Source organism: Pituophis catenifer, unplaced genomic scaffold (assembly GCF_029215685.1).
Source record: "Pituophis catenifer annectens isolate HBS135680 unplaced genomic scaffold, rPitCat1.0.hap2 SCAF_1, whole genome shotgun sequence".
In the NCBI taxonomy this organism is placed as follows: domain Eukaryota; kingdom Metazoa; phylum Chordata; class Lepidosauria; order Squamata; family Colubridae; genus Pituophis; species Pituophis catenifer.
This window is the reverse complement of record NW_027256881.1, coordinates 247,591,396-247,604,374: the sequence shown is the minus strand read 5'-3', so window position 1 is coordinate 247,604,374 and position 12,979 is coordinate 247,591,396. Positions and strand designations below refer to the sequence as shown.

The window sequence follows — 12,979 nt, the reverse complement described above, 5'->3', positions numbered from 1 at the left end:
ACCCTCTGGAATCAGCTCCCCTTGGAGCTCCGGGTAGCCCCCGACCTTCGCTCCTTCCGCCGTGACCTTAAAACATGGCTGTTTCGCCAAGCTGGCCTGGACTGAATGGGGTTTTAATGGGAATTTTAGTTTTTTATTGTTGAATTTTAATCTGGACTTGTTGTTGTTTATTGCTGTGAGCTGCCCTGAGTCCTTGTGGAGAAAGGGCGGCATATAAATCCCATAAAATAAATAAATAAATAAATAAATAAATAAATAAATAAATAAATAAATAAATAAATAAATAAATAAATAAATAATTGTACAGCGTATCTACCCTTGGTTCTAGGCAAACGCTAAACTGGCGTTTTGCTGAGCTCGGCTTCCATTCTACACATGCTGACTTTTAAATCATCATTGAGAAGGTTGTGCCACAAAAACTTAAACGAAAAGAAATGATGCAAAGTGAAGTTGGCCTGTTTTCAACCCAGAGACCTTGCTCTTTATTTGAAAGCCAGAAATAGTAACAAAAAAGGGGCACTGCAACTTTATTCTTGTTCTTGCTCATTGATAACAATTTCTTTCTTCCTATTTGCTCCAAGAAGTAAGATTTTTACCAATAGTGAAGACGGGGCAAGAGGGCTTTTTAGCTGCTTTAGATATTTCAAACCCCTGCCACCTGGGATCTCTAGCTTGGCACCTGACACCTCTTTTTCCCAGATCTAGTTAATACATTCTAGCAGATGCTTTGTCCATCCAGTTTGGACCAAATTGATTCCTTAAACAAATGGCAGAATTTTTTAAAGAGGTTTTTTTCTAGGATTTTATACACTTGTCTAAAGATTCCTGATTTAGAGGTATCAATGTTATAACAATGTTATACAAGAAGACAAGGAAGAAAGGGGGGTGGGATGTTCTTTGCAGTCCTGTAGTCATCGATTCTGGGCTATTTTTTATTATTTTGTGATCAAGCTTCCGGCCACTTCCCTTCTCCCACTACAGGTAGTCCTCGACTTACAACAGTTCATTTAGTGACCATTTGAAGCTACAACGGCACTGAAAAAAGTGACTTATGACCCCATTTTTCAAACTTATGACTGTTGCAGTATCCCCATGGCCACGTGATTTACATTCTTGATGCTGGACAACAGGTTCATATTTTGTGACCTTCTGATAAACAAAGTCAACGGGAAAGCCAGATTCACTTAACAACCATGTTACTAATTTAACAACTTCAGTGATTCATTTAACAACCGTGGCAAAGAAAGTCGTAAAATGGGGCAAAACTCACTTTACACTTAGCATCATACATTCTGGGCACAATTGTGGCCATAAGTCGAGGACTACCTATACTTTTTAGATCAGGCCAGCTGTGGTATTAGAAAAGAGCAAACATTCCTTTTTAGCTCTCTTTTCTGTCTCCAAGGTGAACTTCAGTAGAACCTTTTCACCTCAATTTCCTTGGAGTGTGTGTGCTTGCCTTTTTTTTTCTAGCTTTGCTGTTGTTTCTTTTTCTGCCAAAAAGGCTAAATACCAGTGGCAACAAACAAACCATGACCCCCTGTTTTCCAACCCTTTTTGGATTCTTTCCTTCCTTCAACTGCTGTTCCCTAATTTACAAACAGTCAAATGGTCAGTCTTCAGCCCGCCCCCCTTCCTGCTTGCCATTTTGTCTCAAGGACAGCTTTTATCAATCAACTCAATCCCATTCTTGATGATCCCAGGAAGATTAAGATAAGCAAAAGCTTAAAACACCACAACATCAGCACAATTAGCATTTATTCTGGGCTTTCATTTGACTTGTATTTTTACTCTTATTTTGAAAGTTGATAAATTACATACTTACTAATCCATCCCCCCCTACTAAAATAATTTGAATTCGTGGTATTTATCTTGCTGTTTTCTGTATAATTTACCTGAATATTCTGATTCTCTGTACTCTCCACTTGTCAGAAAAAAGAGCCTTCTTTCAATTGGAAGAGATTATTGTATGGGGTAACTGGGTTTATTTAACTCAACAGAATCTACTTTAGACCATTGTTTATTGCTCCCTTAGTGAATATGTATTAGGAGAAGGTTCTGTGGAAGTCTGAGCTATGCTCTTGAGCATATCTGGTAACACTCAAGGCTCAGAAACATGTAAATATGCCAGTGACATAAGATCCTAATGCCTGCAAATAGTCAAAACAACCTAAAATAGTTCCGAGGGTGTTTTAAATTGGATTAAGAAGAGTTGAGAGGTAGAAAGACTGATCATTTAACAGCACCTCCAATCCCAGCAATCCTAGTAAAGTCTAACAGGCAGTCAGTGAATGAAATCCATTTGACACATTGTAAGCCGGTCTTGGGTACTTTTCATTTATTTCATTTATTAGATTTTAAAATCCTGCTTTTATTATTTTTATAAGTAACTCAAAGCAGAGAACATACCTAACAGTCTCTCTTCTTATTTTTCCCCAGAACAACCACCCTGAGAGGTGAGTTGGGCTGAGAGCGAGTGACTGGCCCAAAGTCACCCAGTGTTTTTCATACCTAAGGCAGAACTAGAACTCAGAGTCTCCTGGTTTCTAAACCAGCACCTTCACCATTACACCAGACTAGGTGGCTCAGTGGCTAAGACACTGAGCTTGTCGATCAGAAAGGTTGGCAGTTCAACAGTTCGAATCCCTAGTACAAGTCTCCTGTGTGAGCAGGGGGTTGGACTAGATGACCTCTAAGGTCCCTTCCAACTCTCTTACTGTGTGATCAGACCTCCAAAGTCCCTTCCAACCCTATGATTCTATGGTCATTAAAGTGCTTGTCCTGACTCTTGTTATTTTGTGTTCATCATCCATGCTTTGCTTTTTTCCTGATCTCTGGCACGTAATTGTCTTACTCTGCTTGTCCCAGTGTGCTGTGGCACTTCCATCCATCTGGCACACATGGGCATTTGGGTGGGTTGTATGTACTTTATTAGACCCAGTATTCATCAAATAGTTTGTTAAACTAATTATCCGCAATGATCATTGGGAAATTTAATTTGCTGGCAAACCTGAAAAAAAAAGGTTATATGGATAGTCCTCGACTTACAACAGTTCGTTCAAAGTTGCAACGTCACTGAAAAAAATGACTTCTGACCATTTTTCACAGTTCTGATCATGGTGACACGATCAAAATTCAGACGCTTTAGCAATTGACTCATACTTAGATGGTTGCAGTGTTCCGGGCTCATGTGATCCACTTTGGGTGACCTTCTGAGACAAGCAAAGTCAATGGAGAAGCCAGATTCACTTAACAATCGTGTTAACAACTTAACAACTTTAGTGACTCACTTAACAAATCTGGTTGTAAAATGGGGCAAAAGTCACTTAACAAATGTCTCACATAAAATTTGGACTCAATTATGGTTGTAAGTTGAAGACTACCTATATTCCATTCAAGCATGGATTCTGCTCGGTTTCTGTATCTCAAAGGCACTTTTCCAACCATTCTGCCCCCTTGGATATGTGTTTTGACTCCCCCATCTTTGATTCCACAGCCTTATTCTTCAACATGTCATAGAATACTTTCCTAGTTTCCCCTGTAACATAGATTGATCTCATTAACTCCAAAACTAAACAGATACCTTGCTTTCAACACCTACTGAGGGAAAATACATTGTTCTGCCTTTATTCAATCCTTGTTTGGAACATGAAGAGTTGCTGTCCTTGTGCGGCTTTTTCAAATAAAAACCAGACATCCCCGGTACTTTAGTTGAGAATATATTTTCAAATGGGTAACTGCCTTATTCATTTTTCTTTCTTCTTATGTGATGGCAACAGTTGTCACAGTTTAAGGTTGTGTAGTATAAAGAAGTCATTTGTTGGATCTGGCATGAATTGCTCACCACTCAGCTTCACTGGAGGAGTTGTGATGTTATGAGGGAAAAAAAAATTCCTCATTTTTCATTTTCTCCACCTTATTTATAATTTGATCTAGTTCTACCATATCTGTACATAATTTTTCTCTGGTGAAAAAGATATAGATGTTGTAATTTTCCTTGCTCTGGAGACAAATTCCTTGTGTGCCCAATCACATCTGGACAATATTGTGTTCTATTCCTATTCCTATTCCATAATCAGAGGCAAGAAATCATGACACTAGACCTCATGAAAGAAAACTGTATTATAACCTTGAGTGGTGACTACTCATCTACTGGGGTGGCATGACTTGCTTCCCACATGTTTTCTCTCAAGGAAATGTGGCCTTGGTTATTATTTGCTCTAAGTATTTTCTTTCCACATTAACACCTGGCAAGAGTAGCATCTTGTCAACAACTTTGTCCTATCACTAGTTGCCCAGCAGGGATTAGATTAGCAGAATGTGTTAACATGTTTGCTGTTCCTTAATTTTGCCCTTCAGAAACATCTGGTGGGATGGACAGCTTGGTGGTCATCCCAATCCAAGCATTGCCAATTGCCCAGCATTAGTGTAATTGGACAAGTTTAATAGCCCTATTATCTCTCCTGCTAAAAGGCTCACAAAGACTCAAGGCAGAAATTCAGTGAAGCAAACACAGGTTACTGGTGTAATGAGACGGAAACAGCAAGCTGTTGTTACTATTCCCCCCCCCTCATCTTTAAGACTTAATGTGATGCTTGAACCAGCAAAAAAAAAAATGACCATGTTGATCTGGTAAAATCTCGTCTCTCCGGATTATAAATATGGCAAGGAGATGAGATGGGAGTTACATATTCCCCTTAGTCTCTCAGCATCCTTGCACTATCACCTTGGTTTGGTAAGTCTGCTTTGTTTTGCCTTCAAAAGTTTGGCATTCAAATAGGTGTGCAATATATTTCCATGATTCCATGGAATTCAGAGAGATTCTGTGGCTTTCTGCATGGAACTGAGCTAAGAATTTTTGTAGTTGGGGAGCATATTCAGAGTTCATGGGATCTGGAAAAAAATAGGTACTTTCCAATGATGCTAGGATAGGGAGTGGAAGAAGGGAAATAAATTGAAGGAGTGATGAGTGTATCTTTTAATGACAGGGCTTATACAACTGATCATAGCACACTGAAGAAAGAATGAGTTTTATAGATTGATTTACTTTGCACCGGCTGTTAATTCTGCATCATCTGAGCAGGAACTCTTACAGAACTCCAGCAAAATGAACTGTGGTTTCTGTATATACCTCACTTCTTCGTCTCTCAACCAATCCATAATCCAAGTCCTTGATTTAAATCTCTCCTTTGCCATTCATCTGTATTGGTGCTTTGTTTGTAACAAAATTAGAACATTTATAATTGGAAGTGTTTCTTTCTTGCCTTCCACTCCCCACTCTCTTTCAGCCTTCAGATCAAATCTTTATTGGGGTCGTAGACTCAGCAATGGAGGGTGGGGTATAGTCCTTAAAAAGCATAGAGGAGCAGCCTTAATTCTGAATGTTAAATTTTAGTTTGAATCAAATTCCCTTTTCCACCTCAGCTTTTATTAAAAGTAGCCAATGTGATCCTGTTATGATTGTGTCCTGCTGTTGGATCTCTGAGCATCTCTACATGGGCTTTGGCACTGCTCCTGAACTATCTATCTGAGGGTTGCTTGGATTGGATAACTGAGCTGATGTACATGAGTTAAAGTTTTCCAATTTATATTTTAGAGTATTGGAATGGTGTGGAGAATTCATGCCTTGTCCTACCTCCCACTTCCTATCTCTTTAGCTCTCTCACTTCCTCCCTCACCATAAGTGAGCAAATGCTATCACTCCTGCCTTTCAACAGACTTAAAGAGATAAGCCACTCTTATCAGCTCTCCTTTGTTAAAAATGTTTTGTTTTATTCAAAAGGATTAACAAGGGGCTTTGGTGAGAAGTACTGGGTGGGGTGCTACTTCAATGGCTTGTTTTTTCCACAGTATTAATAATCAGCCAGGTGGTGTTCTTTGCAACAGAACCTCACTAGGGTTGAGACCTGACAGGTAAGCCATTTTCCAGGGTTTTCATTTTTTTTTCTCTCTCTCTCTCTTTCTGTGAAAATATTGGCAATGTTGAAGTGTTTTCAGAGTATTCTTTGTGGTGTGGGACAGTTTACTTAATTTGCTGTATGTGATATGAGTGATATGCTGTATAATGTGTTGGTAAATGACCAGTTATTTATCTACTAAGAACTTGGAGCAATTTGTAGTCTTATTTTATATGAAATAAGGTCTAGAAACTTGGATTAGGGTTACCACATCTAGACTGCAAAAAAGAGATAGAAAACTCTTAAAACTCTTTTGTGCCATCTTCTGGCTGGCCAGATTTTTGCAGCCCAGATTTGGCAACCATAAATCTTTTTTGGTTTTTAACTTGTTTTTGTTTCTACTTGGCTCCTTTTACTGATGTGCTGCACTTTTTAAATATATGCTTTTAACTGAACACTGCTCAGAGTCACTCTGGGATTAGATGGACGGTATCTAAATTTGACAAACAAATAAATGAGTTAAGTGCACTCAGTACTTTCCTAACCTATTTCTCTTTTTAAAAAAGCAACAACTTTATGATGCATAGCAAAAAGCCCCTGCGTTATCTGAAAGTCAACACTTCCTTCTCACTTTTCCCCACAACAAGAGCCCTGTGAGGTAGATAGGACTGAGAGTGTGTGACTGGCCCAATGTCACCTAGCCAGCTTTCATACCTAAGGAAGGACAAAGACTCTTGTCTATATAGAGCAGATCAGAGGTCTTCAAACTTGGCAACTTTAAGACTTGTGGACTTCAACACCCAGCTATGCTGGCTGGAGAATTCTGGGAGTTGAAGTCCACAAGTCTTAAAGCTGCCAAGTTTGGGGACCCCTGATATAGATTCTCAATCATTCAGGTCATGGTTGTCCTAAAGGTGCTTTTTAAAAGGCTACTGGACTTCCTTGTGGTTTTTTTTTCCTTCCTTGAAAATGTTTCACTTCTCAGCTAAGAAGCTTTTTCAGTTCTGAAGAATTGAACTGATGGTGAAGTGAATTGTTTTCAAGGAAAATAAACCAAGAAAGTGCAATTTAAGGAACGGTCTAGGCCAGCTCCTTAACCACTAGAAAAATCTCTCTCACCCATGCTTTATCTTCATAAAATAAGTAGTTGGAAGGGGCTACATCCTGCCCTGCTCAGTCCATAACGGAGGACTACCCAGTCACTACTGAAATATATTCAGCTCATTAACTCCCTGAGGAATTAATTCCTTTACTATCAAATATCTCTTATTTTGGAATTCTCCCAAGATTCCACCACAGGCTGTTTTTCCGTATCTTAATCTAAGTTTGTAAAATATTTCATGTACTTCTTTAAGATCATGTCATGGAATTTAAGCTATGAAATAAATGTCATAGCAAATAGCATTTTACCACTAAAGCTTGGCCGCATCATATAGGGAGAACATAGCAAGTTACTCTTCAGTAGAGAAAACCCAACACCATTCAAGCAACATGCAAGAGGGCAAGTATATTAGGCTGTGAATGGGAAGGAAAGTGGAGGGGGGGGGGAGGGAAAGAAATTCCCCTTAATTCCCCTGGCAATTACTAGGATGTTGTTCCCTATGTACCAGTCTACCCTATAACATGAAGTAACTGGGCAATTGTCCAGAGGCAGCTGCAGCATGGTAAAATATGGAATCATGGTAATCTTAGTACCTGTTATCCTTCTTTTTTTCTAAACCTATTTTTTGTTGTTTTCCTTTCCAAAGTTTCATCTGCATCACCATGGCTCTTTGGATCCGTTCCCTACCTCTCCTGCTGCTGCTGGCTGTTTCAGCTCCTACAGTTAACCAAGCTGCTCCCAATCAACGTCTGTGTGGCTCTCATCTGGTGGAAGCCCTTTTCCTTATATGTGGAGAGCGGGGCTTCTACTATTCCCCCAGGACACGAAGGAACATAGAACAACCACTAGGTAAGGTTTTTCCCCCCTAATTTCCTAAAATGCCCTGTCTGTAACATAACCTGGTGAATTTGCTTTATAACTCACCACCTGGTAGGTAGATAGTCTTAAACTAGCAAGAAAAAGATAATGGTGTTTATATATCAAGGATTGTTTTTGAAAACATGATGTACCACATCCAGTCAGAACACTCGAGGGCCTTCTTTGTAGTTGCCCCCAGACTATGAAACAAGCTGTCTCCAGAGAAGCTCTGCTCCAACCCTCCCTACCTTCCAGGAAGCCCTGGAAACAATTTAATGAGATATTGACTTATAGGGTGGCTGTTGGCAACCATCTGGTTCATAATTATTGCTGCCTATTTTAATTGGGTTATTTTAATGTCTTTTTTCTTGTGATTCTTTCTGAGTCTTGATTGGTGCAAGCCAGAGGTGGGTTTCAGCAGGTTCTGACCAGTTCTGGAGAACCGGTAGTAAAAATTCTGACTGGCCCCGCCCCCATCTAGTCTCTGCCTCCTGAGTCCCAGCTGATCGGGAGGAAATGGGGATTTTGCAGTAAGCTTCCCCTGGAGTTGGGAGGGAATGGAGATTTTACAGTATCCTTCCCCTGCCACGCCCACCAACTCACCCACCAAGCCATGCCACACCCACCAAGTCACACCCACAGAACCAGTAGTAAAAAATTTTGAAACCCACCACTGGTGCAAGCTATAAAATATGGTAAATAGATAAATACACACTCTGAATCTGAAGAATATTGGCAAACGCTGTTCATAGACAACTTAAATAACCCAGCAAAATAATTCAGGAGAGGAGGCTATGAATGTAAACTTCCCAAATTAGTTTTTCAACGAGTTAAAAAAACAACAACAGCATTTGGCTCCTTCCTTTCTCTCAGCCTTTCCCCTTCCAGATGTCTTGGGATACAACTCCCACAGGCATGGTTGGCGATTGTGGACATTGCAGACCAATGCTTTTACAATGGGTTTGAAATTAGGAAATGTTGTTCCCTCTGTTTTACCCTGATTGATTCTTGATCATTCCATTGTTAAATGGAGAATGGAATAGACTGATATCCAAGATGCATACATCTCCTAAATGCCAAAGTGGCGTTTTCCCTTTGTCAGTGAGGCAGCCTCCTTGTTCATGGTCAATTTAAATCAGTGCCAATTTGACAGCAATACTCCTGTTATTTTCAGTAGCCTGGAAATAATAGTGCTACTATGGCAATAATAATGTAATTTAAGTGTTTTCCTAAAAGTCAGTAGACAGACCAAGAAGCATCTCTGAATCAAAAGTTCCACAAGGAGTTTGCCAAGAGCTCCCAAAACCAATGCATCCTGCTGGGGGAAAAATATGCATCATATTTCTCATTTCAAATACACAGAGAAGAATCCTAGTTCCTTCTTTTCCACTTGATTTTTATGCAAACCATCTTGACTCATTACTTGTAGGCAAGGGTTTGCAGAGCATGCTACATTTGGCTAAAAGGAAAGCAGACTGTCATGTAGTATGTAGGATGAGAAACACTTCAATTATTGAGGACCCTAGGAACCAGACCATCATACTATATTTGTATTTGTTTGGAGGTAGCAAGCTGGGATAGTGCTGAATCTGGGAGTTTATCAACATATGAAGCACCTCTTCCTTCAAAAGGAAATACAGTCCCATCCAGCCCTGGAGATGCACTCAGTTTCCCGATCTGTGAAATACTAATCCATAGCCTTTCCACCTTGTTAGTATTTAGCTTTGCTTTACTGTTGCTCATTTAATCTCAGTTGAAAGTGTGCAATGTGTAACCAGGGTCTAAAACATCCAGCTCAGTTTCAGTTAACTGACTCAGAGTACAATAATCTAGTGCCAGGACAATTTGATAGCCATAGCAAGGACAAGGCAGGTATATTAAAAAATAAATAAATCACGAAACAGTTATCACGTAGCAGAATAGGCAAGTCCCTGTAACATTAACTTTTGTTCATCGGGAAGAAGGATGAAACTGTCAAAAATAATCAATAGTATTCAACCTAAACTCAGCCCCAAAAGCAAATGTGGTGGGAAAGGCAGAGGCATTATAATATCTTTGGGGATGCCAAACTGAAACAGAAAGTCCAAATGAATATACCTTCTATTGAATACACTTCGAACATCCATCTAATGTTGGTCTTCTCTTATTTGGTAGTGAATGGTCCTTTATCGAATGAGGTGGAAGTACCACTCCAAGAAATTCAGAAAATGAAGAGAGGAATTGTGGAGCAATGCTGTGAAAATACCTGCTCTCTCTATGAACTAGAGAACTATTGTAACTAGAAGAAAAGAAACTGGTCCATGCAGGAATGGAGAAAAAAAGCACTTTGCTACTGCACCTTTTAAGTCGTTAAATAAAAAAACCCCCATGAATCTATTTAAACAGTTTTTGTGGTGTTTTCTCTATGTTGCATGCTCTCTTCACATCTGATATTTTTATTATTATTTATGGCTTCATATCTTTCTTTCATTGTGAATTTTAAAATTCAGAAGAATGCAGTGATAGCCCAACTGAGAGACTGCTTGTTGACCTACAACATAGATATGGAGTACATTCCTGTCTGCAATATTTTATTTTATTCATTTCATTTAGTAGATTTGATCTGCACTTTTATGGGAAATGAAAAAAAAATATCATCACACCAGTAGTGGGTTTCAAATCCCGTTGCTACCAGTTCACTTGTGGATGTGTGTGCGCTCGCACATGCATGCAGAAGCTTTTGCGCATGCGCAGAGATGTCTGGGAGGGTGGGCGGAGCCTCCTGCCACCGCCGCTACGGGTTTGCCCAATCCGGGGCAACCGGTAGCAACCCACTACTGCATCACACCAGAAGTACCTGGATCACCAGATATTTTTGATCCTCAATTTTCAAGAACAGGCAAAGGGATCTTTTATGGGAAGTTATACTTGGTAATTCTTTTAAAGTAATAGCAAAGCTGGTATTTCTTTAAAGTAATAGCAAAGAAAAGTTTCATCTGCATAATGAAATGTCTTCCAGGTTTCAATAAACTATTATTTTAAGTGTCCAACAACACACACTCAAATCCCAAAGGTGCCACTATCCCTCACTGTCCTGGAAACTAATAGTAATAGGAAACTAGATGGATTAACCATTTGCTTTTTTACATGAAGGAGAACTTGCCTTTATGTATAACTTTCAAACCTTAAGGTAACATTTCCAATGACAATTACTCAGATACATCTGGCCAATCTGCATGCTTAAAGCGATTAGACAAAGACAATACCAACAGCTGTCAGGCAGTTTTAGTTACATTCCTAGCAAATTCCAAGCACACAAATACCACAGGGATGAGCATGTTATTGATGTTAGGAAAGCAAAGTTTTAAAATTGGTCTGATGATGATCACATAAGAATATGCGGGGCAGCTGCAGTTTAATAACATTCTCAAAGCCACTAAATACCTTTCTAAGCATGCTTGTCATTCATATTGCTAATGTAATCCTGTTGGCCAAAATAATAAATATTTCAATCTCATAGTAGCTTTAAAGGTCAAAAAAAAAAAAAGGTGCAGGATAGGACACCTTTTGCTTTCTAAAATGTATTTGGCAATCAAAAATCGGTTGGGGAACAAGGGAAGAAACTCAAAACAAATGTATAGTAGCATCAGTTATATCCATGTGTTCGTGATAAAATGGAATGGTATGTCATAGAATAACAAGAAGAAACACAGGTTCATTACTCTGAGCATTCAGAGTGATTTGTGTACACTGAAGGAAAAAGTGTAAATTGTAATGTCACTTGCTTTTTTTTTTTTTGGTGGATTGGGAATTGAAGAGCTTCTAAAAAGATGGCAAGTTCTAAAAGTCAAGATGGACATTCCTGAGTATCTTCATGTTGCAATTCTTCCAACAAAGCCCCCATCTCAGGTGGTCTATGTATTGGTTTTTAGCACACACACACATTCCTGTGATAATTGTTCATCTTTTCAAACATACACCCAAGTGCTTACCAAGTAGAAAGCCAAGCTGTTGGCCTCCCCCATTGCATTTTTGTCTTTTTGTGGTTGGCATTGACTCCACTCTGTCTGGAGAAGGTAAGCTGAACTAGGGACACCCTTTTGGCTGGGAATGAAGACCAAAAAAAAAAAAAAAAACCAACAAAAAAGTCAACTCTTTGGTGTCCAAGTCATAATTTTGTTATTCATCTTGGTCCAGTGGAATCACCTTCAATCTCGACGAATTACAGACCATTCGTCCTACAGCCACCTAAGCACCCATATTCCTTGGTTAATTCTATATACATAGTTCTCTAAACAATTAAAATTGTCTTCTGTATTAGTACCCAAAACATAGGGGGGAAATTGTAATTTTAGCCTGGTCTATTGATTTGGGTGCAATTACAAGAGTTTAAAAAAAAAGATAGTTATTTTTGTCAAATATAAAGGATATATACTGTATTTCAGAGATTTTTAAACCTGGCTACATTTATTGTCTTTTTCAGCCCTTTTTCCCATCCTGTAATGAGGTACAAGAGAACAGTTTAACATTCCAGGCAGGTATTACGGTCCAAAAGTTTATTTTATGTACTTCAGCTCAAACAATATTGATAACTTGGCACTGGTTACTTCTGACAGTGCTGGAATCTGAACTGCTTTAATAGCAATGAAAGTACTCTATTCATTTTACTGGCGTATTGAGCAAAGAGCCAAATGCATTGCAATGGATGGGGTGGTGGTGGTAAATGGTCACATGGATCTTTATCCTGCAGATTCCTGCATCTGCGTTGCTTGGTCTTGGTTGCCAGACCTCACTAGGCACGTGCGCTTCATTCAGTTCCTTTATTGCTAAACCACTTGGTGTCTTGAACCTAAGGAAGCCAATAAGAAGTGCTTTCCTCCAGAGAATGCTGGGATTCTGTGAGAAAAAAGCATTAAGTGGTACAGTGTATCAGTTAAAGGATGGGGAGGAGGAAAAGTACTTCCCCTGAAACTGCTGAGTATGTTCTCTCTGTGGAGAGAGAGGAAAGAAGTATAGATTAATCTGATGGAAATGGAAAGAGAGGTAAGGATGAAATAGTTGTTGCCAGCTAGCATTCCCCCAATTAGGAGGAGGTGCCGGGAACTACTTTGTTTTGTTCAGCTACTGTAAAGTTCAAGATTCC

The 12,979-nt window shown here is 39.3% G+C and overlaps 1 protein-coding gene across 1 annotated transcript; it reads left to right on the top strand.

The window, feature by feature from the left end:
• The first annotated feature begins 7,661 nt into the window (after positions 1-7,661).
• On the top strand, positions 7,662-10,139 carry INS (insulin). The gene is made up of 2 exons (XM_070957410.1): positions 7,662-7,848; positions 10,012-10,139. The coding sequence occupies exons 1-2, from the start codon at positions 7,662-7,664 to the stop codon at positions 10,137-10,139; spliced, it is 315 nt and encodes a 104-aa protein (XP_070813511.1).
• Positions 10,140-12,979: the final 2,840 nt, after the last annotated feature.